This window comes from Spermophilus citellus, assembly GCF_964194105.1.
Source record: "Spermophilus citellus genome assembly, chromosome: 6".
Lineage (NCBI taxonomy): Eukaryota > Metazoa > Chordata > Mammalia > Rodentia > Sciuridae > Spermophilus > Spermophilus citellus.
Genome location: NC_138187.1, coordinates 154,100,667 through 154,127,423, shown reverse-complemented (window position 1 = coordinate 154,127,423; position 26,757 = coordinate 154,100,667). Strand labels below are relative to the sequence as shown.

The window sequence follows — 26,757 nt, the reverse complement described above, 5'->3', positions numbered from 1 at the left end:
AAATGAGACCAGTGTTAAGACACCAACAATTATGACTCCAATAGCACGTTTAGGTCTTGTTAGCTGGGCATGAATTTGCTGCAAGACTTGTAAACCAGCATCAGCATACCATGGCTCTGAAATATTAGCAGGTAATAAAACAAAAGAGGGCTGATGAAGTATCAGCACTCCTTTTTTTCCATTATACCTAGAAATACAATTGGTTAGGTTGCACTTATTACAAGTAACAAAATATCTATCATCTATCCATTTAACTTTTACATTTCCAATAATTAAAACATAAGGAGATTAGACACAGGCTCTTAGGCCATAGTAAGATCCCTCTTTACAGTTCTTGCCAACAAATTTTGGTAAAGGTTTATCTGTAAAATGTAAATATTCTGAGGCAGCAATTAAACGCCAAATATCTTTTTGAACACCTCCTTCACTACAAGTCAAAATATTACTAACAAATCCTGCAGGTATCATAGCAGAATTTTTTCGTAATTGTCTCTTATCAATTTTTGGAGACCAGTCTAAAATATACCCACTAGTTTTAGGCACCTTATGTTGTACAGGAAAGGTATTTACACAATCCATCCATTTAGGAAAGGTGCCAATTTCAATTGTAGAACTATTTGGACAGTGGGGTATCGGTGGAGGTTTTGTAGTAATGACTGGCTTGTTATGGGAAAGTCCCATCTTAATTACTGATCTAGTATTAGGTTTTAAGTCCCCATAAATAGAATTATTTGTCAGTCTAGGTTTACCAATTGCTGTCTTTTCTTCAAATGATACTTTCAGACAGCCAGCATGTTTATCATGTGACCAACACAAAGGTAATTGGGCACTGTAGCCAGAATAATTAAATCTAGTCACATGATTGGGAGTAATATGAGTATCTGTAAATCCTCCCATCATGAATGAGTCATTAGTAAATACTGGAATAGATTCTCCAGTCCACACAGCTGGGTGTACCAGGGGTGGATCTGGGAAATATGTCCAATAAGTGTCTATTTGATTCCCTTTTATCTGACAGCCCAGTAGGGCAATTACTGTTGCTACCATCAAGACTGGGGTCCTGTTCTTTCCTAGGCGTCGAAGTATTTGGGAAGCCTGGGTTGTCAATTTCTTCACATCTTTCCATGAAATCAGCTTTTCGGCTGGTTCAATCTGGTTTTTCTTCATCCTTTTCCGATATCTCCTCCTTCTGGGTTGTGGCTCCTCCGGGTCGATCCTCAGTCGCTTGAGTCTGGGTTCTATCTCCTCCATGCCTGATAGCAAGTTCAGGCACCCAAATAGGACGGAAAGTACCTTCTGGAAAAATACAGGCATGCCTTTGGCCCCATGTTATTACTGGGTCCGGCCCCTTCCATTGACCAGTCTGTAAATCTTTCCACAGAACTCTGCCTAAGGGGCCTGTCACTGAGGGAGACATTTGCCTCTCAGCAGCAGTGTGACCTTCTGTGTCACAGTTTAAAATATTTAAAACAAACAAGGCATGATTAAGACTATTTTGGGGAGTCACTATCTTATTCCCCCTTTTCAATTTTTGTAATTGAAGCTTAATAGATAAATGAGCTCGTTCTACAATGGCCTGACCTTGGGGCTTATAAGGAATTCCTGTTTTATGATTAATTTTAAACTCTTGGCAAAATTGTTGAAAAGAAGAGCTTACATAAGCTGGAGCATTATCTGTTTTAATCTGCATAGGGCACCCTAAAACGGAAAAAGCTGCTAAGCAATGAGAAATTACATGTTGAGTATTTTCCTTAGTACGTGCTGTGGCAAAAATAAATCTAGAATAAGTGTCCACTATGACATGCACATAACATTGTTTACCAAATTGAGGAATATGAGTTACATCCATTTGCCATATTTGATTTGGTTTTAATCCACTGGGATTTACCCCTGATGGCAGAGATGGAGTGTGAATAACACACTTAGGACATTGGCTTACAATCTGACGAGCTTGTTTTCTGGTAATATTAAATTTTTTACGTAAGCTAGAAGCATTTTGATGATGCAAGGAATGGGTAGCTAGTGTACAGTCATACGAAGACATCTGTTGACAAAAAGCTACTAATTTATCAATTTTATCATTACCTGTAACTAGGGGTCCGGGAAGGTTAGTATGCGCACGGATGTGTCCAATGAAACATGGGAACTTTCGCATTAGCACTGTCTTTTGTAAATTATGAAATAATTTAAATAACTCCTGTGATGAAGTAAACCCAATAACTGAGGTTTCAATATTTTTGGTAACTCCGACTGTATATAAGCTGTCAGAATAGATATTAATAGGCTCATTTGAAAAATAATCTAAGGCACAAATCAGAGCTTGAATCTCTGCCCTTTGGGCAGAAGTATAAGAAGTTTGTATTACCTGTGTGTGAACACGGCTGAAGAAACCTGCCTTACCAGAGTTGGAACCATCCGTGAACACCGATAAGGCTTCCTCTATTGGATGAGAACGTACAATCTTTGGAAAAATAAGTGATGTTAACGATGCAAATTGTACAATCTTATCACGAGGATAATGGCTATCTATCTGGCCAGGGAAATCTGCAAAAGCTATCTGCCATGAGCTAGAAGTTTGAAAAAGCCAATTAGTCTGTTGAACAGAAAATGGAATAATTATGATATCAGGCTCAGATCCAATTAATTGTAAAATCCTAGTTCTACCTTTAATAACTAATTGAGCTATAGAATCATGAAAAGGAATTAATGTTTTTTGAGGGGAATGGGATAAATAAATCCATTCAATAACTCCTAATCTTTGCCATATGGCTCCTGTTGGGGTATGCTCAGTTGGAAATATTAATAAATATACTATTTCTTTAGGATCTATTCTAGTAAGCTGTGCATTTTTAATTGCAATTTCCACTTTCCTTAAGGCTGCCTTAGCTTCTAAAGTTAGTTGACGTGGAGAGGTTGGAGAAGGATTTCCTTGTAATATCTGAAATAAAGGACTTAACTCAGAAGTGGTTAACTTTAAGGATGGTCTTAGCTAGTTAATATCTCCTAATAGTTTTTGAAAATCATTCAGGGTACGTAACTCCTTAACTCTTATCTGAAGATTTTGAGGATTGATTGTACTCCCTTGAATTATCTGACCTAGATATTGAAAAGGAGATACTTTTTGAATTTTTTGAGGAGCTATACATAAACCCATTGCTGTAAGTGAAGTCTCTGAGTAAAAATTTCTGAAAGTACTTCTGGATTAGCATGAGCCAATAATATATCATCCATAAAATGAATAATGTATGCATCAGGGAAGCTATTTCTAATGGGATCTATTGCCTGGTCAACATATTTTTGGCACAGTGTAGGGCTATTACGCATTCCCTGAGGAAGCACCTTCCAACAGTATCTTTTAACAGGTTCCTTAAAATTAATTGCTGGGACAGTGAAAGCAAATCTTTCACAATCTTCAGGATGTAACCTTATAGAGAAAAAACAGTCTTTTAAATCTATTACCATCAAGCTATAATCTAAAGGAATGGCTGTGGGGGAGGGAAGTCCTGGCTGTAATGATCCCATAGGCTGAATTGCATGATTTATCGCCCTTAAATCCTGTAGTAATCTCCAATTTCCTGACTTTTTTTTAATAACAAAAATAGGTGTATTCCAAGGGCTAAGTGTTGGTTCAATATGACCAGCCTGAAGTTGTTCCTCAACTAATCTATGAATTATTTTAAGCTTTTCCCCTGAGATGGGCCACTGAGAAATCCATATAGGCTCTTCTGTGAGCCACGTGATTTTTTCAGCTGTCTTAGGGATCGGGGAAGAACTCAGGGCCCCTAATAAAAATTTTGGTCTGGAGTATTTACTAATCCTTGTCGTGGAGACTGGCTTGTAAATAGATATTTTTCCTGAAAGGTCTCCTTATCATCTTCAGGAAAATACCTCTGATTAACTTCTTCAACTGATCTTATAGAATTTGAAGTAACTAATAACAGTCCCATTTTGGCTAATATATCTCTTCCCCATAGATTAGCTGGTAAAGACTCTAACACATAAGGTTTAAATACTCCATTGTTCCCATCAGAATCTTCCCAACGGAGATAGTTGGCACTTTGAGCAGGCTGTGAAACCTGTCCTATTCCTTCTAGGTTAGCTGGTGCTGTATGTAAGGGCCATGTCCTGGGCCAAAACCGGCTGGACAATACTGAGCTATCAGCCCCTGTGTCTATGATGCCTAGGAAATTTTTATTATTAATTTTAAGTTTTAATAAAGGGCGTTCTTGTCGTACTAACTGGGACCAATATACTCTGTCCGGCGGTTTAGAAACTGAATCTACCGGCAGGTGCCTTTCTGAGACACAAGGCAATAATATTAATTGAGCAAAATATCCCTTGGGGTGAGTCTTAGGGCATAATTGGATCTTACAGTAACATATAATTGCCCTTTAAATTCTGAATCTATCACACCAGGTATGACTTCAATGGCTCCCTTCAAATTATCACGCCCCAAAATTAAACCTATAGTATTTTTAGGAAGTGGCCCAAAAATCCCAGTAGGGATTTGTGTTGGTCCCGTTTCAGGATCTAATTCAACTGTCTCTGAAGGTCCTAAGAAAACTGTCTGTGATCCCTGTCCCGGTAAAAATCGTGGACTGCCCTGGTCGGCGCTGCCAGTGACGTCACACTGTGCGACTGTTCCCCATATTGTTTCTGGGCCTGGGGAGGGGCCGAACGGAAGTTTTTTGTCCCCTCGCTAGGAGGAAATACTTGTGGCGAGAAGGCGGGCTCATCCGTGCCACCCGAATCAACCACGTGGCGCTGAGTCCTGCAATATCTATTATCACCAGTAGATGGAGCCCTAAACCTAAAATTGCGCATGTGACACTCGCGGGCAAAATGACTGGTTTTTCCACAAACGTAACACCTATTGCGGGACTTCTGAACTGAATTTTGCGGCCCCAAGGTTTCCTTTAATACCGTTGCTAAGGCCACCGTTTGCAACTGAGTGGAATCTAAGTCAGAACATAAGCGAATATACTCCGAAATTGTTCCTTTTTTACGATGGGTTCGGAGAACATCCTGACAGATTTTATTTGCGTTCTCAAAAGCCAATTGCCTAACGATAAATTCGCTAGCTCCTCGGTCCCCGATGGACCTGTTCGCAGCCTGATACAGTCGGGCTATGAAATCTGAATAAGTCTCACTGGCACCTTGTCTGATTTTGGTAAGAACTAAATTGGACTGGTCCTTGGGGACAATTTGTCTCCAGGCATGTTTTGCACAATTAGTTATTTGATTGTACACTACAAAATCATAATTTAATTGTCTTTCTAAATCAGCAAAATCTTCAGTCCCTAAAAACATCGTTACTGGCGTTTTTATGCCCTGTCTTCTGTTTCTTTCTGCCTGTTCATTACAAAAATCAGTCCAATAAGTTTTCCAAAGCAAATAATTTCCCCCGCTCAGACAAGATCTGGCTAAAAAATCCAATCACTAGGAGGAAGGGGTTGTGAGCAAATATTTTCTATCAGACTCTGAACAAAAGGCGAATTTGGGCCGTACGTTTCACATGCATTTTTCAATTCCTTGATAGTTTTAAATGGAATTACAGCATGAACTCTAACTCTCTGATCTTGTTCATTAGTTTGCTCAAAAACTGGAAAGAGGTGAAAACCAGTAGTATCCTCTCCCATTTCTTGAGCCTTCCTAATACCTTGCTGAACTGGGGTAAGAAAAGTCATCTTTAATTCAGCACACCTGTTAAATTTGGTCCTTCTAGTAGGTACCGGCCGAATTTTAAAAGCTTGGGCAGGTGGTGCTAAATGCAGTCTATTAAAATTTCTTTCTAAGTCCTGAGTTTCCATGTCTAATTCTTCTTCCTCAGATTGTGAGCTGCTGTCAGACTCTGTACTATCGCCATTTGGAATTTGGGTTTCTAACTCACGTGGTTGAGAAGAAACTTGAGCCCCTCTAGGAGTTTCTTCTGTATTTTCCTCTCCAGGAAGATCGTTTACCACTTCCGGAGGGCTCTCTAAGATTAGAGATGCTTCTTCTGTATCATGCTGTTCTGTACAATCTGTCTGCGGGCTAGCTTGCACAATTCTAACCTTTGTCTTGGCTTTTAGCACTTTTGTTTTAAAACGGCTCAAGGGAAAGGAAATTAACTTAGCTTCAGGTTGATTTTCCATTTGAATAGACCTAATAGCTCTTTGAATGCCTTTTAGAAGGTCTTCTGGCGGCCATGGACTCTGGCCCATGTATTCAAAAAGACAGACTTCTAGGGCTGTCCAAGTTTTCTGTATATTCTCTATACCTCCAGGTATTTCAGGAGAAAGATAGACTCTCTGTAACTTTCTTCCTAATTTCTCCCAAGTAAGTAAATTTGGAGACTCTTGGTCACAAAACCAAGGACAATATTCACCTACAATCTTTAAGAATTGTAATAACTGAGTTTTCTTCATCTGTTTTCCTTTCTGATTAGTTATACTGTCTAAAATAGTCAGATACATTTCCTTATCCGAAGAAGTAGAATTTCCCATTTTAAGTAATTTAACGTCTCTTTCCTTCAATATCTCCCGGTACTTTTGTGACCCAAATGTCACCTCTTCCTTATCTTTATCTTTATTCCTTATTTTCCTATATCTTTATTTCTTATTTTCCTTATTTATTCTTTCCCTTATCTTTTTAGCATGCGCTCCCACTCAATCTAACTAATTCAGAATGCCCCACGTTGGGCGCCAATTCTACCACGCGGCCTGCGCAGTGGTTTCATTAATGAGGTTCTAGGCATTAAGTTAGTTAGAAGAGATCAAAATAAAACACACAGACAGTACCTTATTTTATATTGCTAGGTCCGAGACGGCTCGCCTCCCTGGTTCCCGCCTCTAGCCGCCCAGCAGGGCAGCGAGGATTACTCTGGGCTAGCAGGAGAGAGAGAGAGCGAACACGCCAGGGAGTAGCCTTTTATTTGGGGGACAAGAGATTCAGGGGAGAATTCCATCCAATGAAGGTTGAGGGGGGGCTGCACTCCAAGGTCAGGGTCAGTGATTGGGTCTCCAGGGTCAGTGGTCACGCACACCCCCACACGGATGGGCTCTCTCATCAGGAAAGGGTCGGGATAGCTCCGACACAGCCAGAGCGCCTCAGGCCCTTAACGGGAGTCACCCAATCACGTATCAGAATGGCTCCCCACAAATAATAAACTAGAAAAGGTGGTTCTTATTTTTTGTATAATGGAATCATTAGGATCACTGAATATCACACCCTGTCTCTTTACCTTGGTATATAACAAGTGAATTAAAATGTGGCAGTGGAACATGATGGTAATTCTTTAGGGAAATTGCAAAGTTCCACAATATTCTTTTTTTTTTTTTTTTAAAGAGAGAGTGAGAGAGGAGAGAGAGAGAAAGAATTTTTTTTTAATATTTATTTTTTAGTTCTCGGCGGACACAACATCTTTGTTGGTATGTGGTGCTGAGGATCGAACCCGGGCCGCACGCATGCCAGTCGAACGCGCTACCACTTGAGCCACATCCCCAGCCCTCCACAATATTCTATATTTCTAAAATGTTTACCTTTTTATTGCCATATTCTGACATATGGGATGTATGGGTATTAACAGTGAATTATGACCCCGTAATAGACTAAAAAGTTGGTCTAGTTGGATTACTTTGGTAGTCTACTAGTGGCAAGTCACAGTGTTCTCCATGGAGATAGCCTGCATAATACATTTATATTAGAGTTGTGTATTAGATCCTTCCTTCCATGGGAGCTTGTCAATTATTTGATGATAATGTAGAAGCCTTCCTTGTCAAAGTTTCAGATGCCCTAAAGTTAGAGATAAATTTAATATACTGAAGGGTTTATAAAGACTTGTTTATTTGGGAAAATTTATTTACTTGACAGAAATAATTATTAGAAATCTGGAGCATTATTGGGGACGTGTTAGAGACATTCCCATTCAAGAGAAAAGGGTTTTCTGTTATTCCTAGAATTTCAGCTGTCACTGAACTTATTAGTTAAGATAATAAAATGCAAATATAACCAAGAAGTATAAATACTGAAAGAAAGGTGCAAAATTCTGTTATTTGCTAGTGATAAAATTATTTAGTCAGAAAACTGGAAAAATGAATGTAAATATTATTTGAATTAATTAGCCTTTATTAAGGTAGCTAGATACAAGATAAATACTGTTTGCAGAACCCAGCAAATACACATCAATATTTAGCAATTTAAAAATGCAGAGGCAAAACAACAGGAATAAGACCTAAACAGTAGTGAAAACTCTAAAATTTAACTAAAAGATCTTAATTAGACACAGGGTCTTGCTGAGTCGCTTAGAGTGGCTTTGAATTTGTGATCCTCCTGCTTCAGCTCCCCAAGTCCCTGGGATTACAGGTGTGCACCACCACGCCTGGCAGGAAATATTAATTTTTTAAAAAAATATTTATTTTTTAGTTTTAGGTGGACACAATATCTTTATTTTACATTTATGTGGTGCTAAGGATTGAACCCAGTGCCTCTTGCATGCTAGGCAAGTGCTCTACCACTGAGACACAACCCCAGACCCGGGAAATATTAATTTTTAAAGCAAAGTTTGAGCACCTTATGGGTCAGGCAATATGCCATATTCTGGTTGATAAAACAAAAATAGTTGACAAAAACTTAAAAACTGAGAGATTCAAATATTGCATCAATCTAGAATGATAGGCTTATCCAAACAAATGAAATATTAGCAGGGATACATGTATAGATTATCCTTATTAATGTTATTAACATTAATAATACTATGATTATAACATTTAAAAGAATAGCAGCTATCATTCATTACTGTGTGTCAGATATTTACTAAAGGAGTAATTAGCACTGTTTTTTTAGTGATCTCATGAAAGAGGGCCATAATTACCCTCATTTTTCACATGAGGAAATTGGGACTCAGGGAATTTGCCTAAGTTTACATAGGTAATGCCTAGCAAGTCTGCTGTAGAGCCTGAACTCCCAATTACCATGATATTCTGTCTTCAGGGACAAATAGATCAAATTCAGGGCAGACACCTAATGAGACCCAGTGTAAAAGCAACCCATGTAAGAAAAAAGTTCAATGGCATTGAAATGACTGCAAATTCACTATAAGGCAATTTCACGAGATGGTTCTTAAAATAATGCTAGATCTGACAAGATGAGAAGAAAGAAAATAGGTGGAGATAGTTGTCCCATATTCCTCTGGAATGGTCAAACCTTATCTAGGTTACATCCATCCTGATGCAGAATTGTAAAAAAGTCATTGGTAATTGTTTTTATTTATTATTTTTTTAAAGTTTTTGTTGTTATTGTAGTTGGACACAATATCTTTATTAATTTTATGTGGTGTTGAGGATTGAACCCAGCACCTTGCACATGCTAGGCAAGCACTCTATTGCTGAGCCCCAGCCCCAACCCCAATAATCATTTTTGAAAAGTAAGAAATCACATGAAACTGACCTCTGTTTTATTTAAAGTTATATACATAAATGGAAGGACTTTAAAGAAGAGGAAGGAAACGGTAAGAACCAAATTCAGGATGAGGTGTACCCTCTGAGGGAAGGGAACAGCAGAAGCTTCTAAAGATTCTGCTGCATACCTTTCACTAAAACCTGAGAAAGAAAATTATATGAATTGTTTTCATTTGTAATCTAGATATTGTACTCTCTTCTTATGTTTTCCATTCCAAGTTTTCTAAGGAATTCCATACTGCTTTCCATTGTGGTTTGCAGTCCCATCAGCAATATATAAGTGTACCTTGTTCCCCACATCCTCTCCAACTTTTATTGTTACTTGTATTCTTGATAATTGCCATTCTGACTGGAGTGAGATGGAATATCAGTATAGTTTTAATTTGCATATTTCTAATTGCTAGAGATGTTGAACATTTTTTCATATATTTGTTGACCGATCTATTTCTTTTTTTATAATATATTATGCTTACATTTTTAAATACCTTTATTTAATTAATTTATTTATTTTTATGAGGTGTTGGGGATCGAATCCAGGGCCTCGCATGTGCTAGGTGAGCGCTCTACCACTGAGCCACAGTCCCAGACCCGACCAATCATATTTCTTCTGTGAGGTGTGTGTTCAGTTCCTTTGCCCATTTATTGATTGAGTTATTTGGGTTTTGGTGTTAAGTTTTTTAGTTCATTGTATATCCTGGGAATTAATGCTCTATCTAAGGTGCAGGTGGCAAAGATTTTCTCCCATTCTGTAGGCTCTCTCTTCATACTCTTGATTGTTTCCTTGACTGTGAAGAAGCTTTTTAGTTTGATTCCATTGCATTTATTGATTCCTGGTTTTACTTCTTGCACTTTAGGAGTCCTATTGAGGAACTCAGTTACCAAGCTGACATGATGGAGTGTTGGTTGTATATTTTCTTCTAGTAGGCACAGGGTCTCTGGTCTAATGCCTAGGTCCTTGATCCACTTTGAATTGAGTTTTGTGCAGGGTGAGAGATAGGGTTTCAATTTCAGTCTACTACATATGGATTTCCAGTTTTCCCAGCACCATTTGTTGAAGAGGTTATCTTTTCTCCAATGTATGTTTATGGTGCCCTTGTCTAGTATGAGATAACTGTTTATGTGGGTGTGTCTCTGTGTCTTCTATTCTGTTTCATTGGTCTTCATGTCTGTTTTGGTGCCAATACCATGCCATATACTCTGTAGTATAATTTAAGGTCTGGTGTGGGGGGATACATCATGGGTATTAGAGTTATTGCTGTTCTTTATACTGTGCGTATATTTAATTATTATTATAAATCCAATTTTTATTTTTTTTTAAATTTGAAAAAATTGTTTTCTTCATTTTAATTCAATTCAACAAATGTTTATTGAGGGCTAGATGAACATGGAGCTGTTGGAAGTGGCTAACCAAAAAAAGTCCTTAGTATCTTTTTCGTGAATGTGTGTTTGTGTGTGGTGTTCAGTATAGGCTCTCATGCATGCTAGGCAAGTGTTCTACCACTGTGTATTCCCCCAACCCTTTTTATTTTAACACAGGGTCTTGCTTAGTTGTCCAGGATGGCTGTTAACTTGGATCCTTCTGCCTTAGCCTCCCGAGTAACTAGGATTACAGACATACACCACTGTGCCTGGCCTTTGTATTTTTTTTTTTAATATTTATTTTTTCGTTTTCGGCAGACACAACATCTTTGTATGTGGTGTTAAGAATCGAACCCGGGCCACACACATGCCAGGTGAGCGTGCTACCTCTTGAGCCACATCCCCAGTCCCTGTATTTTTTTTAAGTAAAAGAAAAAGCAGTGATGGGGGAAAGGGCCTAGGAATGCATGGTACCTTGATTTTGGCACCTAGCATCTCAGCAGCATCCTTCTCCTGCTGCATGTCCTCCATCTATCTTTTTCTCCTTCTTATTTAGCAGCCTCAACTTCTCTCTCTCTGTCTCTCTCCCCTCCCCCCTTAATATGTGTGTGTGTGTGTGTGTGTGTGTGTGTGTGTATTAGCTATCAATGGACCTTTATTGATTTATTTATCTGCAGTGCTGAGGATCAAACCCAGGGCCTCACATATGCCAGGGAAATGCTCTGTTACTGAGCCACAACCCAGTCTCCTCATCTTCTCTTCTACAACCAAGCTGTGGTCTTCTACAAGGGCCTGGCTTCTCAATCCAGTTTTTCTTGCTGTTCCCCCCAGTAATCATCCTCATCATTGCCTTTCTCCTCACCCCCTTCTCCTTCCTGTTTCTCCTCCCTCCCCCCACTGCTATCACTTTCCCTCCACTTCTCTTGCCTCTTCCTCCTGCCAATGGACTGCTTTTCCAGCTGGGCCTGGAGTTGAGCATTTTCTTCTTGGAATTATCGAAGGAGGGCATCCTTTGGTTCCTCATTGACCCTTGGCTTGTTCTCAATGGTTTTGGCATGGGTGGCATATCTCAAAGTGGTCAGAGTCTCTTCTACATTGTATAATATAGGACTCACATTGGCTATGTACAATCTTCGCATCACCACCAGGGGAATCTGGGAGGAGCCTGGTAAGTTTTGAGTCTGGATATGGAATGTGAATGCTTTTCTCATCTACCAGGGCAGAGATGGCATTACCCAAGGCTGAAAGGGAAGGTTGATCTTTGTTGCTTCCTTCAGTTTTTCCCCTGTGCACTGATCTTGACTTGCCATTTACTGCCAACAAGATCTACCAGGTTCCCTACCTGGATGTGGTTTCCACCATCAAGACTGACTTCACTGCTCTTGATAGTGATGACAGAGGTAGCACAAGAACATGAGCTGTGCTCATTCATGTTGGTAGCACCAAGAGATTGGTTCTGGTTCCCCACATTTATCACATCCTCTATCTCCTTCATACTTTTGATGACAAAGGAAGATAAGTCTTTGTCTACATTACTGTGTCAGGACTCTCTTTGAACTCAGCCTTTTGGTCTGATTCTTTGAGAACAGATCTCCTCCTGGTAGATCTCTAAGAAAGAAGCCCTGTTCAAGGTACTGCTGATTCTGTGATCAAGAGATGTGGGTAAAGATGTGGTCAAATGAATTGGGGATTATCCCTCTTTTTTCAGGGTCACCATGGACTTCTTTCATAGTGTAGATTTTCCCATAGGCAAAATGGTCCCATTAAAACTTTGCAGGACAGAGTCCATGAGTGGTCAGAACATCTTATCATAGAATCCAAACTGCTTGGTGTTCTAGTCATAGACTGCATATGAGGCAAAGGTATTGGGCATTTTATGGGCTGTGCCTTTGGAGTTCTTCACAGACAACTTCCCTAGATTTATGTCCAGGTCCACCACCTTTTCATAGGAAATGGTCTTTTCCTTGCATTTATGGGCCGACAGCAATCCACCACTTGGAGTGTCTCTGAGCTTTTTAACTTAGACATGATGAGCTCTGACCATATCAGTCTTGGGAGCTAAGAATCTAAAATGTCTCGGGATACTAAGGTCCTATGGCCCGAGCCAAAAGCAGGTCGTAGCAGGGATAGAGGTAGCAGCAGCAAACCCCAGACTCAGTCATTGCCTGCTGTCCTGATGGGGAGAGACTGTGGCTGCTCCATCATTGACATATTCAGAGGAAACAGTCATGACACTATATATGTAAGAAACAAGATTGAACTAGGCATATTAGTTCAGTAGGAGAAAAAAAAAAAAAAGACAAGTGTCTACCACGCGGCCTGCACAATGGTTTCATTAATGAGGTTCTAGGCATAAAGTTAGCTAGATGAGATGGAAATAAAACACACAGACTCAGTTACCTTATTTATATTGCTAGGTCCGAGACGGCTCCCCTCTCTGGTTCCCTCCTCTAACCGCCCAGCAGGGCAGCAAGGATTACTCAGGGGGCTGGGGATGTGGCTCAAGCGGTAGCGCGCTCGCCTGGCATGCGTGCGGCCCTGGTTCGATCCTCAGCACCACATACCAACAAAGATGTTGTGTCCGCCGAGAACTAAAAAATAAATATTAAAAAAAAAAAAAAAAAAGGATTACTCAGGGCTAGCAGGAGAGAGAGAGAGTAGCTTTTTATTGGGGAACAAGAGATTCAGGGGAGAATTCCATCCAATGAAGGTTGAGGGGGGGCTGCACTCCAAGGTCAGGGTCAGTGATTGGGTCCCCGGGGTTAGTGGTCAGGCACACCCCCACACGGATGGGCTCTCTCATCAGGAAAGGGCTGGGAAAGCTTCCACACAGCCAAAGCGCCTCAGACCCTTAACGGGAGCCACCCAATCACGTATCAGAATGGCTTCCCACACAAGTGTGCTTCCTCACACTAAGGAATTTAAATAGTAGATAACTGACCCCTGGTAAGCCTTTCTGTACAGGATTATCTTGCATTGACGGGGTGTGTGTTAGATTATCCCTAAAGTACCTTTCAACTGGAAAAATATCACCTAGAATGTTAACTCTGAAACGAGAACTTTTGTTTTTTGTTCATGGCTATATCCACAGTGTCTAGAACAGTCATTCATTAAGTGATTCTCAGAGTGTGGCTCAGGGAACCTTGGGGAGTGGAGAGGATCCAAAAGACCCTTTTAGTAGCTCTGTGATGTCAAAATTAATTTCTTAATAACATTAAGATGTTCTTTCTGGGGCTGGGGTTGTGGCTCAGTGGTAGAACACTTGCCTAGCACTGGGTTCAATCCTCAGCACCACATAAAAATAAATTAAAAAAAAAAATAAAGGCATTGTGTCCACCTACAACTAAAAATGTATTTTAAAAAGTTGTTATTTTCCATTTTCACTCTCATTCATTTATGAGTATGCAGTGGATTTTTTAGAAGCTATTAGACAAGGGTTGTTGCAGCAGATTGAATGCAAAAGCAAATATGAGAATCAACTCTACTAGGCATATATTAAAAATACTTGTAAAAATGTAAAACAATAACATTTTATTCATTTTTAAAAAAATGTAGTTTGTTAAAATTCTATTTATATTAACATATAATGGATTTACTAACACTTTAAGTGAATTGACAAATAAATATATATATTAAATAATTTTAGTTTAATTTCCAGTATAATAAATATAATTTCCAGTATAATAAATAGATGTAGTCCATACAGATAAAAGCACTTTGGAATCTTCAGTAGTTTTTTTTTTAATTTTTTTAAGAGAGAGAGAATTTTAATATTTATTTTTTAGTTTTCGGCAGACACAACATCTTTGTTTGTATGTGGTGCTGAGGACCGAACCCTGGCCACACGCATGCCAGGCAAGCATGCTACCGCTTGAGCCACATCCCTAGCCCTTCAGTAGTTTTTTTGAGTATAAAGGGTTCTTGAGATCAAATTGTTTAAAAACCTCTACTATGTACTATACTTGAGTTTGGTTACAGTTCAGTAGTTTTAGAAAATATTAATTTGTGATTCAATTAGTGGTTAAACAAAAAATTTTGATTCAGATAATGATTCAATGAAACATTGACATGTGAAACTACTATAATAAATTATAGTGATTTGTTAATGTTTTAGGTTCCTGATCATGGTAAATTATTTTTTGTAGGTAATTGAAAGAAATAGAGTCATTTTGGCTAAAAGACTCTACCTCAATGAAAAAGGTTGGAATAAATATGCAAGGCATTTCATCATATTGCTGTCAAACAAGGTAAAAGCTCAGTCAGCTTACATTATGGGAGAAGAGACTGCAGGTGTTGAGGGTTAGGACCCAAATATTGATTTGCTTTGTTAAATTTGCAAAATTTTAAATATAGTTTTATATTTGTGCTTTTTTTGTGAGTAGAATGGAAAAAAAATTTAAGGGAGAGTAAATGAAGGCTCTTACTTCCTTAAATTCCTCTTCTATTGTAATTCTGATAATTTGAGCTTAATAACACTATGATGTTTTTCGTAGAATTATTCTAGTAGTGTTTAAACTAAAAATAAAGTAAGTAGTTGTTTTATAGATACATTCTGTGCAAGTTTATCAGAAAATTCAATGATTTTTTGGGGGGGGAGAAAAGGAAGGAACTGTCATTTAGTGTGTTTCTATTGAGTCAAACCATTTACACTTGTCATTTCCTTTAATTCTTAAAACAATTTGATGAGATATGTATTAGGGATTTTTTATAAGCACATGGATACTTTAAAATATATCTTTATTTAATTTATTTATTCTATGTGGTGCTGGGGATTGAACCCAGCGCCCTGCATGTGCCAGGCGAGCGCTCTATTGCTGAGCCACAACCCCAGCCCCAGGATTTTGTTTTAAACAGGTTTTTTGGTTTTGTTTTTGTATTTTTTTTTTTTTTTACCAAAAGAACTGAGAAGAATGATGTAGAGGGGGAAAAGTTTATTTGGCACTCAAGTTTTAGAGGTCTCAGTTCATGGTTTGTGGATTCCATACCTTAGGACCGAAGATGAGGCAGACTATCATGGCAGGAGGGTGGGGCAGAAGAAAGCAGCTCAAAACACAGCAACCAGAAAGCAGAGAGAATTTCATTCCCCAGGGACAAAATATAAACCCCAAAGGCACACCCCAGTAACCTACCTCCTCCAGCTACATCTAGCTCGCCTAGTTAATTCATATCTGTGGATTAATACACTGATTGGGTCACACCTCTCATAATCATTTCACCTCTGAAAATTCTTATATTGTCTCACACATGAGTTTTGGGGGGATGCCTCATATCTAAACCACAACAGGTTGCTAATTTATGGATAACAAGAATTAACTTCAAATAGATTAAATAATGTTACTCAAGGTTGCACAGCCAGTGAATGTCTAGGATTCACATTTGATCCTGTCTGGCTTCCTGGTTCTTGTTATTGCCAGTGTATCACCTGCCCCTTTGAAAGTCCATGTTTGGAAAATTTGGTCCATGTTTCAGAAGGAAAAAGTCTTATCCCTAATATTTAAAGTATCATTGAAAATTCTGTCACTAATGATATTTTGAAAGAGGAATTTCTTCATAAAGTTTTGATACATTTGCTATGGATTGTTCGAAGTATTGTAATATTAATAATGGCCTGGTTAATATTAATAATGTTAATAAATATTTGTTACATGAATAAGTGGATAATTAGATTCTGTGCATTTTAGGACACTGTAGACCTTGCAGTGTTACAGAAGTTGACAGTGAAATGGAAAATCTCAATGAACAAATTTAAAAAGGAGGCGGAACGAAACGAAGAATCTACAAAGGAGACATTGCAGATAATTAAAGATGGCCTTATCAAATGGCAGCAGTTCTTCATAAATAAGTGGGTCTCCAAGAATCTTTTTTTTCTGATTTTATCATATCACATCTGATAACTCAGTCCAATTCTCTCTGTCTCTTTCTCTCCCACTTTGTAATTACTCTAACATTGATATTAGGGGAATTAACCAGCATCCCTTACTAGGGCAGAATGCTGTTACGGACCTTGAACACTTTGGTGGTTTGTAGTGTTCATTATTTCCGAGGTCCCTCTTGATTTCCTTGCCTTACTGCTGTTGCCTTCATTTAAAAAAAAAAAAATTTTTTTTAGTTGTCAATGGACCTTTATTTTCTTTGTTTATATAAAGTGCTGAGAATCAAACCTAATGCCTCACACATGTGAGGCAAGCACTGAGCCCCAGCCCCTGTTGCCTTCATTTAAGTCCAACTATTTTTCTTTTCTCTCTTTTTAAAATAAAGTCAATTTATGTTATTACTGTTGGCACACTTGAATATCCAAATATCTGAATATTTGCAAATTCTGTAGCATAGTGCATTTTAGAGAAGTAGAATCAATGGGTGACATTTACAGAAAGATCAATTTTGATTGAATATCATATTTTTTAATGATTAGAGTACTGATAATGGAAGAAGCTAATAATAAGTTAGTGAAGTTGAGACTGGATGAATCACTATCCAAAGTATAATGGGCATCTATACTTTGGATATAGACAGGATAATTTCTAAGTATTTTTTCTTCACCTTTAAGATACATTGTCAAAGAGACATCTTTTAGGTACCATTTCTGTGTCAAGTTGAGTACATTAGTTTCAGTTTTTCACAAACCCTAAAAGGTTTCCCACTTAGTAGATTGGAAGTTCTGGAAACGGAAACTGGTATATCTCCAGGCTGATTGCTGCTGCCATGTGCATACTTCTCTGACTCTTATCTGTGAGACTAGCACGGTTGGCCATAATTCACTCTTCTTTTTTAAAAACAGGCTTTCCTTCTGAGACTTTGGAGAAATTAAAAGAAGCTCCTGTATGTGTCAGGAATTCTTCTTATATTGATCTAGTTTTGAGTTCCCAAGGCTACAGCCCACCCTTTTAAAAAGATACTATTGTTTCCCATGGGCCTGTGACAATTGCTCAGGTTCACTTAGAATCTAAAAATAAAAAATATATATGTGTAAATTTAAAGATGAATGCTCACAGTGAAGCCCACTAATTTATACAATAAATACAATTTTATTATGTTAATAAAAAATAAGGATGATTGTCTATGGGGTGAGGGTTGAATCTGGAAAACATGCTTAAAAATTGTTGAGGAGAATTGTTACTGTATGGACCTATGATTTTCTTCGTTTATACCTCATTCTAAGACCTTTCTCTTGCTCTTTTTTCTTCTTCCAGTGCAAAAGACATTTTATCCTCTAATAAGGGAAATTTATGCAATTTAGTTCTTTCAGACTTCAGGCAATGGCAAAGGGTAAGACTTTCTAAAAACAGCTTGGAAATTGAAGTGTTGGTTGTAAAATTGAAACTCCTCACCTCCATCTGAGTTACAGCTTATCCTTTAAAAGTACCATTATTAGTTTTATGAAAGACAAAACAGAAAGACCACAATGATTTAAAAATATGCTTAAACATTGTAAATTCTATTTCAGATTTTGGGGTAAAATAAAGTTAGGCTGCTAGTGGGAACAAAGGGATCAGATACCTGGGTAGCAGTGAGGGAGTAGTTCAGATTCTGTCATTTGGACATAAGTAACATTTGTGCTTATTTTGACACAAATCTGGCTTTTGTCTTAAGGACAAATTGGGCTTTAAAAATTAATAACATATTCTTTGCATGATGGTACATGCCTGTAATCCTAGTGGCTTGGGAGACTGAGGCAGGAGAATCTCGAGTTCAAAGCCAGCCTCAGCAATAGCAAGGTACTAAGCAACTCAGTGAGATCCTGTCTCTAAATAAAATACAAAATAGGGCTGGGGATATGGCTCAGTGGTGGAGTGCCCTGAGTTCAATCCCCAGTACCCCCCCCCCCGCCAAGAAAAATTAATAACATCTTTTTTACTGTAGTAAACCATACATAATATTACATATATATTTTTAATCACATCTTTTAATTAATCACATCTTCTTTAAAAATATTTATTTTTTTTAGTTTTAGGTGGACACAATATCTTTATTTTATTTTTATGTGGTGCTGAGAATCAAACTCACACATGCTGGGCGAGTGCGCTACCACTTGAGCCACATCCCCAGCCCTAATTACTTCTTTTAAAATGGGGTTGACCTTTGAAAATAAGTTTCATTAATTAAATTATTATGTTACAGTAGTCTGCCAAAAACATACTAAACTGAAATACTTCCAAGGTTAATAGCAAATTCATGATCTAATGAAATCTCATCTAGATTCCCAAGAACCCATTTTCTTTGCTTTTGGGATCATAATATTCTCATGTTTGTGGTCTATATACTATATATCTACTTTAGAGACTTTTTACTATATACCGGCAGTTTTGATGTACATAGATAAAATTTAAAAAGTCATGTTTACCGGAATAATAATAATTGTCATTATTAAAAACTTATTCTTTGTTAGGCTGAAAGTGCTTTCCATGTGTTATCTTACTTTTTTGGCAACTATATGGTGCAGATCTTGTAATCCTTATCTTACATATGCAGAAATTAAAGCATAGAAGTGTTAAATTACTTAAGTTATCTATGAATAGTAAGTGGTACAGTGAGCATTTGAATCTGGGTCTAACTCCAAAAATCTTATTCTTAGTTGGTCTGTTAAAATTCTTCCTTACAGTGATTACTCTTAATAAAAGGTGGGTGATAAATCTATTTATCTGAGTAACAAATAATAACAAACTTTATGTCTAAATTGTTCTTTATTTTTTTCACTAATATTATTGGTATTTCTTGTTTAGGAGTTGGACTTGGGAGAGACCAATAAATTTTATATGAATCAAACACTTATTCATGCTAGTAAATTTTCCAGTATAATGGGGATCATGTAAACAGACATATTACAACCTTGCTATAATAAAACATGTTCAGCTCTTTAGGACTTAGCCTATCCCTCATAGGATTCAATATAATGATTTTCATCCTGGCAAACTGTGCATTATTTCATAGGTATTAAAATTAAGTTAAATTTATATTGCTTTTAAAAATGAAATACTTTCACACTTTTTTGGAGAAGAAATGGTATGAACAATAGTAAAATGGCTATGTAACTCCAAAGTAATCAAGGGTAACTGGGGAATAAGGATCTAGGTAGACTTTGATGAATAATGTGCTACTTCCTCCTCCTCTTTATTCTCTAGATGCTGGCTGAACAGAAGTTAAAGTATACTGGGGATGCTCTAATGTCAAAACATGATACCCTCAAGATTATTAAACATTTACAGGAAAACTGGGTGAATATTGGGCTTGGAATTTTTAGTCGCCATAAAAATATGGAGGGGGAGGTGCCACCAGAGCGACGGGACATGGAGGACATTTTGAAAAGCATAGGAAAACTCTACAAAGAATATGAAATAAGAATAAGTGGAGATAATGGTAAGAAAAAAAACAATGACAATTTCTTAGGACTAGAAAGCATTTTAACAGTAATTATTATTTTGAATTTATTTAGTAGCTAAAATGAAAGTGATCATATCATTTTAAAAACAAGCTGATTAAAGCATTGAGCATTATTTTATTGAGGTTAATTTACATATACAATATAAATCACCTATTTAAATTGTACAGAATGTATTCAGTCAGGTGTATCTGTTATTACATTTTGATTATTTATTTTTTTATCACAATCAATTTTAGAATATTTTTATCACAGTATAAATAAACCTATATCCTTTAGCTTTTACCCTTATCTCCCCATTGCTAACTTAGTCTTAAGTCTACCTCTGTCCCTATAGATTTCCCAGTTCTGGCCTTTCACGTGAATGAAATCATATACTTTGTGATCTTATATAATTATAAAAGACTTCTTTCACTTGGCATTATGTTTTCAGGTTTCACTTGTGTTGTGGTATGTATCACTACTTCATTCACTTTTATGGCCAAATAATATTCCATTGCATATGTATGTCACATTTTATTAGTACATCCATTGATAGACATTTTGGTTGCTTTCCTGTCTTGGCTATTATGAATACAAATGCTGGTATAGTCATTTGTGTACACATTTCTGTGTGGACATGTGTTTGCTTTTCATTTCTGTTTGATGTATCCCCAAGAGTGGAATTCCTGTTCATTTAGTAATACTATATTGAACTTTTGGAGACTGCCACAGTTTTTAAAGAGGCTGCATTATTTTACATTCCCACTAGCAAGTATGAGGGTTCTGATATTACTACACTTGTGGTTATCTTAATTTTTTTTAATTCTTGCCATAGTAGTGTGTGTGAAATAAATATCTTATGGTTTTGATTTATGTTTTCCTGATGACAAATTATTTCAGGCATATTTAAAAGGCTCTTTGACTATTTGTATATTTTCTTTGGGTTAAGTGTACATTCAGATCTTTTTATCATGTTTTAATCCAGTCATGTCTTATAATTGAGTTGTAAGAGTTCTTTATATATTCTGGATACAAGTCCTTTTTCAGATATCTGAACTGCAAATATCTCCTCCCACTCTGTAGGTTGTCTTCATTTTCTTGATAGTGTCCTATTATTGATAGCATTTTTGCTGTCATAACTAAAAATCCTTTGCCAAATTCAAAGTCATGAAGGTTTTGTCCATTTTATCTAGGTCATATAATTTTTTAGCACAGTTGTTCATGGGATTTATTTATAATTTTTTTTATTTCTGTGGAGTTGGTAGTTGTTCCCTTTTTCATTTCTGATTCTAGTAAATTGAGTTTTCAGGCTTTTTCTTTGTAAAAACTAGGTAAAGATTTTTCAAAATTTTTTTATCTTTGCAAAGAACCAGCTTTTGGATTCATTTATTCTGTATATTGTGTTTCTTTTCTCTATGTCATTATTTTTCACTATAGTTATAATTATTTCCTTCCTTCTGGTTGCTTTAGGTTTAGTTTGTTTTCCTATTTTTAGTGTCATATGATGAAAGGCTAGATTATTGATTTCTTTCTTCTTTCTTAATTTAGGCACTCAGAGCTATAAATTATCCTTTTTAGATCTGCTTTTCCTAATTTCCGTAAGTGTGGGTATGCTATATTTTTCATTTTATTCATCTCAAGTATTTTATGAGTTTCCTTTTCTGGTTCAGTGGTTATCTGGAATGTTATTTCCACACATTTTTGAGTTTCCTAAATTTTTCTATTATTGAATTCCAATTTCATTCTATTGTGGGTTGATACACTTGACATTATTTCTGTCCTTTTAATTTTATTGAGGTTTTTTTTTATTGGTTGTTCAAAACATTACAAAGCTCTTGACATATCATATTTCATACATTAGATTCAAGTTGGTTATGAACTCCCAATTTTACCCCAAATACAGATTGCAGAATCACGTCGGTTATACATCCACAATTTTACATAATGCCCTATTAGTAACTGTTGTATTCTGCTACCTTTCCTATCCTCTACTATCCCCCCCTCCCCTCCCCTCCCATCTTCTCTCTCTACCCCATCTACTGTAATTCATTTCTCTCCTTGTTTATTTTCTCATTCCCCTCACAACCTCTTATGTGTAATTTTGTATAACAATGAGGGTCTCCCTCCATTATGGCCTAGCACCTTGTCTTCTTGGAGAACGAATGTTCTTGTGTATTTGATAAGAATGCAAGTTTGTTGGGTAGAGTGTTGTATAACTGTCTGATAGGTCTATTTGGTTTTATAATGCTGTTTAAGTCTCATATTTCCTTGTTGAACCTCTGTTAATATTTTTGTGGGTAGGGTATTGGAGTCACTATTATGTTTTAATTACATACTTCTTTTATTTCTCTTAGTTTTTGTTTTATATATTGTGGTGCTGTGTTATTGGATGCATACAAGTTTATAATTGTTTAGCTTCTTCATGATTTGACCCTTTTATCAGTATAAAGTATTACTTTATTTTTAGTAAATTTTTTTTATTTTAAAGTTTATTTTTCTGATATTATTTGTTTTCTGATTTGTTTTTCCAATGGTTGCTATATGGTGGTATACTTTTTTTTTTCTCTTCCTGGTATTTCTGAGCTACATCCTCAATAAAACTGTGCCTGATTTTAGTGTAAGAAGACACATTGAAGAAGGCAGTGAAGAATTACACACATCATCCCTCCTGCAATTCCATGCAGAACAGTGTGAAAAGAGATACTTTCACGTGGGGAGGAGAAGAGAATTAAGTCCACACCTTAGACTTAAAACCTAGTACCAGGTCCACCATGATGAAACCAAATGCCAGACAGGACCCCATAGCCCCTTTCCTTGGGCCAGTACTTGCAGACTGAGCTTCTAAACCCTTCATAGCATGGTAGCCATGGGAATGCTGCCACCGCCTCTTCCCCAACCTTGAGCAGACAGCTTAAAATAAGACTTGAACTACAGGGGAGCAAGGATAGGAAAGTAAACAAGACTGCCATGGAGCTCAGAGTGGAATCTACTTCCATTAGACCCAGCACAATATAGAGCCCAAATGTCCCAATTCCTAGGCCAGTTCTAATAGAAGCCTCTAGTCCTGCCTCAAGCATAAGTCAGAGAGATATATCCTAGTAGAATGAACTCATGTTTCATCCTGCATCACTGCCAACTGTATCAGGCCTAATGTGCACCCTGGAGACTGCATATATCTTTGTGGTTGTCAGACTTAGGTGTAACCCAGCTTAGTGTCAGCCTGGGCAGCCAAGGACTTGCCTCCACCATCCCTCCTCCAACCTCAGGCAGACAGCAAGAAGTAAGACACCACTAGTAGGGGGAGTAGGGCAGGAAAGTGAACACAGAACCATGTCTTGAAACTCAGTGCCAGGCTGGTAAAACCTAACATTGGGAAGATCCTAATGGTCCCTATCCCCAGTACCTACCCAGTGGAGCTTTTGGATCCACCTGGTGCCAGATGACTTCACTGAAGATTTCTAAAAAATATTTAAAATATAACCAATACCACTTCTTATTAAATTATTCCAAAAAATTGAAGAGGAGGAAATTCTTCCAAACTCATTCTGTAAGGCCAGCATTACCCTGATACTAGAAGCAGACAAGGCAGCAATGAAAGAAAGTGATAGGCCCATATCCTTGATGAACATAGATGAGGAAATCCTTGCCAAAATACTAACAAATCAAATCCAACAGCACATTAAAAAGATCATCAAATCATGCTCAGTAACACATGCTTGTAGTCCCAGGTACTTGGGAGACTGAGGTAGGAATATTGCTTGAGCCCAGAAGTTCAAGGCCACTCGGGAAAACAAATCAGTAATGCCACATCAATTGAAAGGCAAAAACCTTGTGATTTTCTCAATAGATTCAGAAAGGCATTTAATAAAATTCAGCATCCTTTCATGATAAAAACTCAACAAATTAGGTACAGAAGGAACGTATCTCCACATAATAAAGGTCAGATACAAGCCAACAGCTAACATCACATACTGAATGGGAAAAGTTGAAGTCTTTGTAAGATCTGTAACAAGACAATGATGCCCACTTTTACCACTTATTCTACATAGTACTGGAAGTCTTAGAGCAACTAAGCGAGAGAAAGAAATGAGGCATTTAAATTGCATTGGGGGACATCAAACTCTAACTGTATGCAGATGACATGATCTCATATATAGAAAACTTTAAAGACTACGAAAAAACTATTGGAATGTAAATTCAGCAAAGTAACAGAGCAGAAAATTAATATGCGAAAGTCAGTAGCCATTACTATACATTGATAGTGAATTATCTGAAAAAGAAACCGATAATGCAATTCCATTTCCAGTATTTACAAAACAACACAACAATAAAAAACAAACCAAATCCTAGTAATAAATTTTAAATCAAAGAAGTGAAAGATCTCTACAATGAAAACTATAAAATGGGAAAGAAACTAAAGAGAACACAAAGAAATGGAAAGATACCCTCTGTTCATGGATTGGAAGAATCAGTATTCTTAAAATGTCCATACTGCTCAGAGTGATCCACAGATTTAATATAATCCTATCAAAATACAAATGAGATTATTTATAGAGCTAAAAAAATCCTAAAATTTGTATGAAACCACAGAAAACAGATAGGGAAAGCAGTCTTGAACAAAAAGAACAAAGCATGAGGCATCATAGTACCTAATTTCAAAATATACAACAAAGCTATAGTAATTGAAAACAGCATGCTATTGGCATAAAAAGAGCACATCAATAAATGGAACAGAATACTAGAAGTATACCCATGTATCTACAAGCACATGACCTTTGATTAGGTTTATAGAACATGCATTGGAAGAAAGTCTTCTTAATAAATGATGCTGGAGAAATTGGATATCCATATGAAAAAGAATGAAACTAGACCCTTATCTCTCACTATATTAAAAAAACTCAAAATGAATTAAAAACTTTAAGACCTGAAATGATGCCCTAGAATTAAGAATATAGAGTATATAGTTAATACAATGGCACTTATGTTGAATGGATGGTGAAAAGACAAGTACAGAATCTAAGAAACTACAACAGTCTCTTCAAGTTGAGAAAGTTCCCTTCTAACACTGGTTTCTTGAGTGAGTATTTCTATCATGAATGTTATTAGTTTTTGTCATATGTGTCTATTGAGATGATCATGTAGTTTTGGCTCTTTATTTTTATGGTGCATTACACTGGTTGGTTTTTATTAAGCCAGCCTTACATTTCTGGGATAAATCCAAGTTGGTCACATGTATACTACTTTTATATGTGACTGGATTTAATTTTCTAGTATTTTGTTAAGAATTTCTGTGTAAATTTATAAGGGATAGTGGTCAATAGTTTTCTTGTAATGTCTTTGGTATTAGTCTCAGAATTCTCAGGTGTTCTCTCCTCTTTTAATTTTGGAAGAGTTTTTGAAAGAATGGTGTTAATTCTTTTTAAATGTTAGTTAAAATTCAAATAATATCTCATCTGTTTCTAGGTTTCTTTGTGTTGTACTGGTAATGGAACCCAGGGATGCTTTACCACTAACCTATATTCCCAGCTATTTTTATTTTTTATTTTGAGACAGGGCTTACTAAGTTGCTCAGCTTGGCCTCTAACTTGCCATCTTCCTGACTTAGCTTCCCACAGGATTATCAGCATGTGCTACTGCACTTGGCTCCTAGGCTTCTCATTGTGATTTTTTTGAGTATTAAGCTAATCTCTTTCCTCCTCATAAGTCTACTTTGATTTTCTGTTTCTTCTTCCATCAATCATTTCTTTTTGTATGACTTTTTCTTGTTGACTGTTGGACATTATGAATGAAAAAGTCTATAGAAAATTGGAGACTCTGGATGATGCTATGTTCCACAGAATGACTATTTACTTTTTCTTCTGGGAGGACATTTAAAATAGGGAAATATTACCTTAATTTTAGCAGGGACTGAGTCTGACTAAAGGTTTTGTGAGGGCTGGTGTCTTTCTGTTCCACCCTCATCCTTAAGGTATGGTGAGTATTTCAAGGATTCAGGGGTCCCAAGTGAAAACCTCTGTTCCTTAGATTCTGAGCTTCAATTTTATCCCACCCCTGTAGAGTGAACTAATATCACAGCTTGCCATGGAGATGTTAAAAATTCCTTCCCCACAAACCCATGAAAGACCTTAAAAATCCATCAAGGTACTTTATTCTTTTTTTCTTTATTTTTTTGGGGAGTGGTACTGGGAATTGAACTCAGGGACATTCGACCACTGAGTCATATCCCCAGCTCTGTTTTATATTTTATTAGAGACAGAGTCTCACTGAATTGCTTAGTGCCTCACTAAATTGCTGAGGCTCGCTTTGAACTCATGATCTTCCTGCCTTCCCCACCTGAGGTGCTGGGATTACAGGCATGCACCACCACACCTGGTCCATAAAGGTACTTTATTCAGTGTATCATGTGCTCTTTAAGAATCCTTCCCAGGCTGGGCATGGTGGCTCAGGAAGCTGAGACAGGATGATCACAGGTTTAAAACCAGCTTCAGCAAAAAGTAAAAAGGGCTGGATGTGGCTTGGTGGTTATGTGCCTCTGGGTTCGATCCCCAGTATCAAAACAAAACAAAACAACAATCAAAAACTTCCCAGTTAAGGGTTCCAGGC

The 26,757-nt window shown here is 37.1% G+C and overlaps 1 protein-coding gene across 1 annotated transcript in view; it reads left to right on the top strand.

Moving 5' to 3' along the window:
• AXDND1 (axonemal dynein light chain domain containing 1) overlaps positions 1-26,757 on the top strand; it is a 99,158-nt gene that overhangs the window by 29,487 nt on the left and 42,914 nt on the right. The window contains exons 13-16 of the mRNA XM_081299384.1: positions 14,942-15,043; positions 16,478-16,638; positions 17,987-18,062; positions 19,916-20,150. Of these exons, the coding sequence (XP_081155510.1) occupies positions 14,942-15,043; positions 16,478-16,638; positions 17,987-18,062; positions 19,916-20,150 (574 nt within the window). The remainder of the gene's footprint in view (positions 1-14,941; positions 15,044-16,477; positions 16,639-17,986; positions 18,063-19,915; positions 20,151-26,757) is intronic.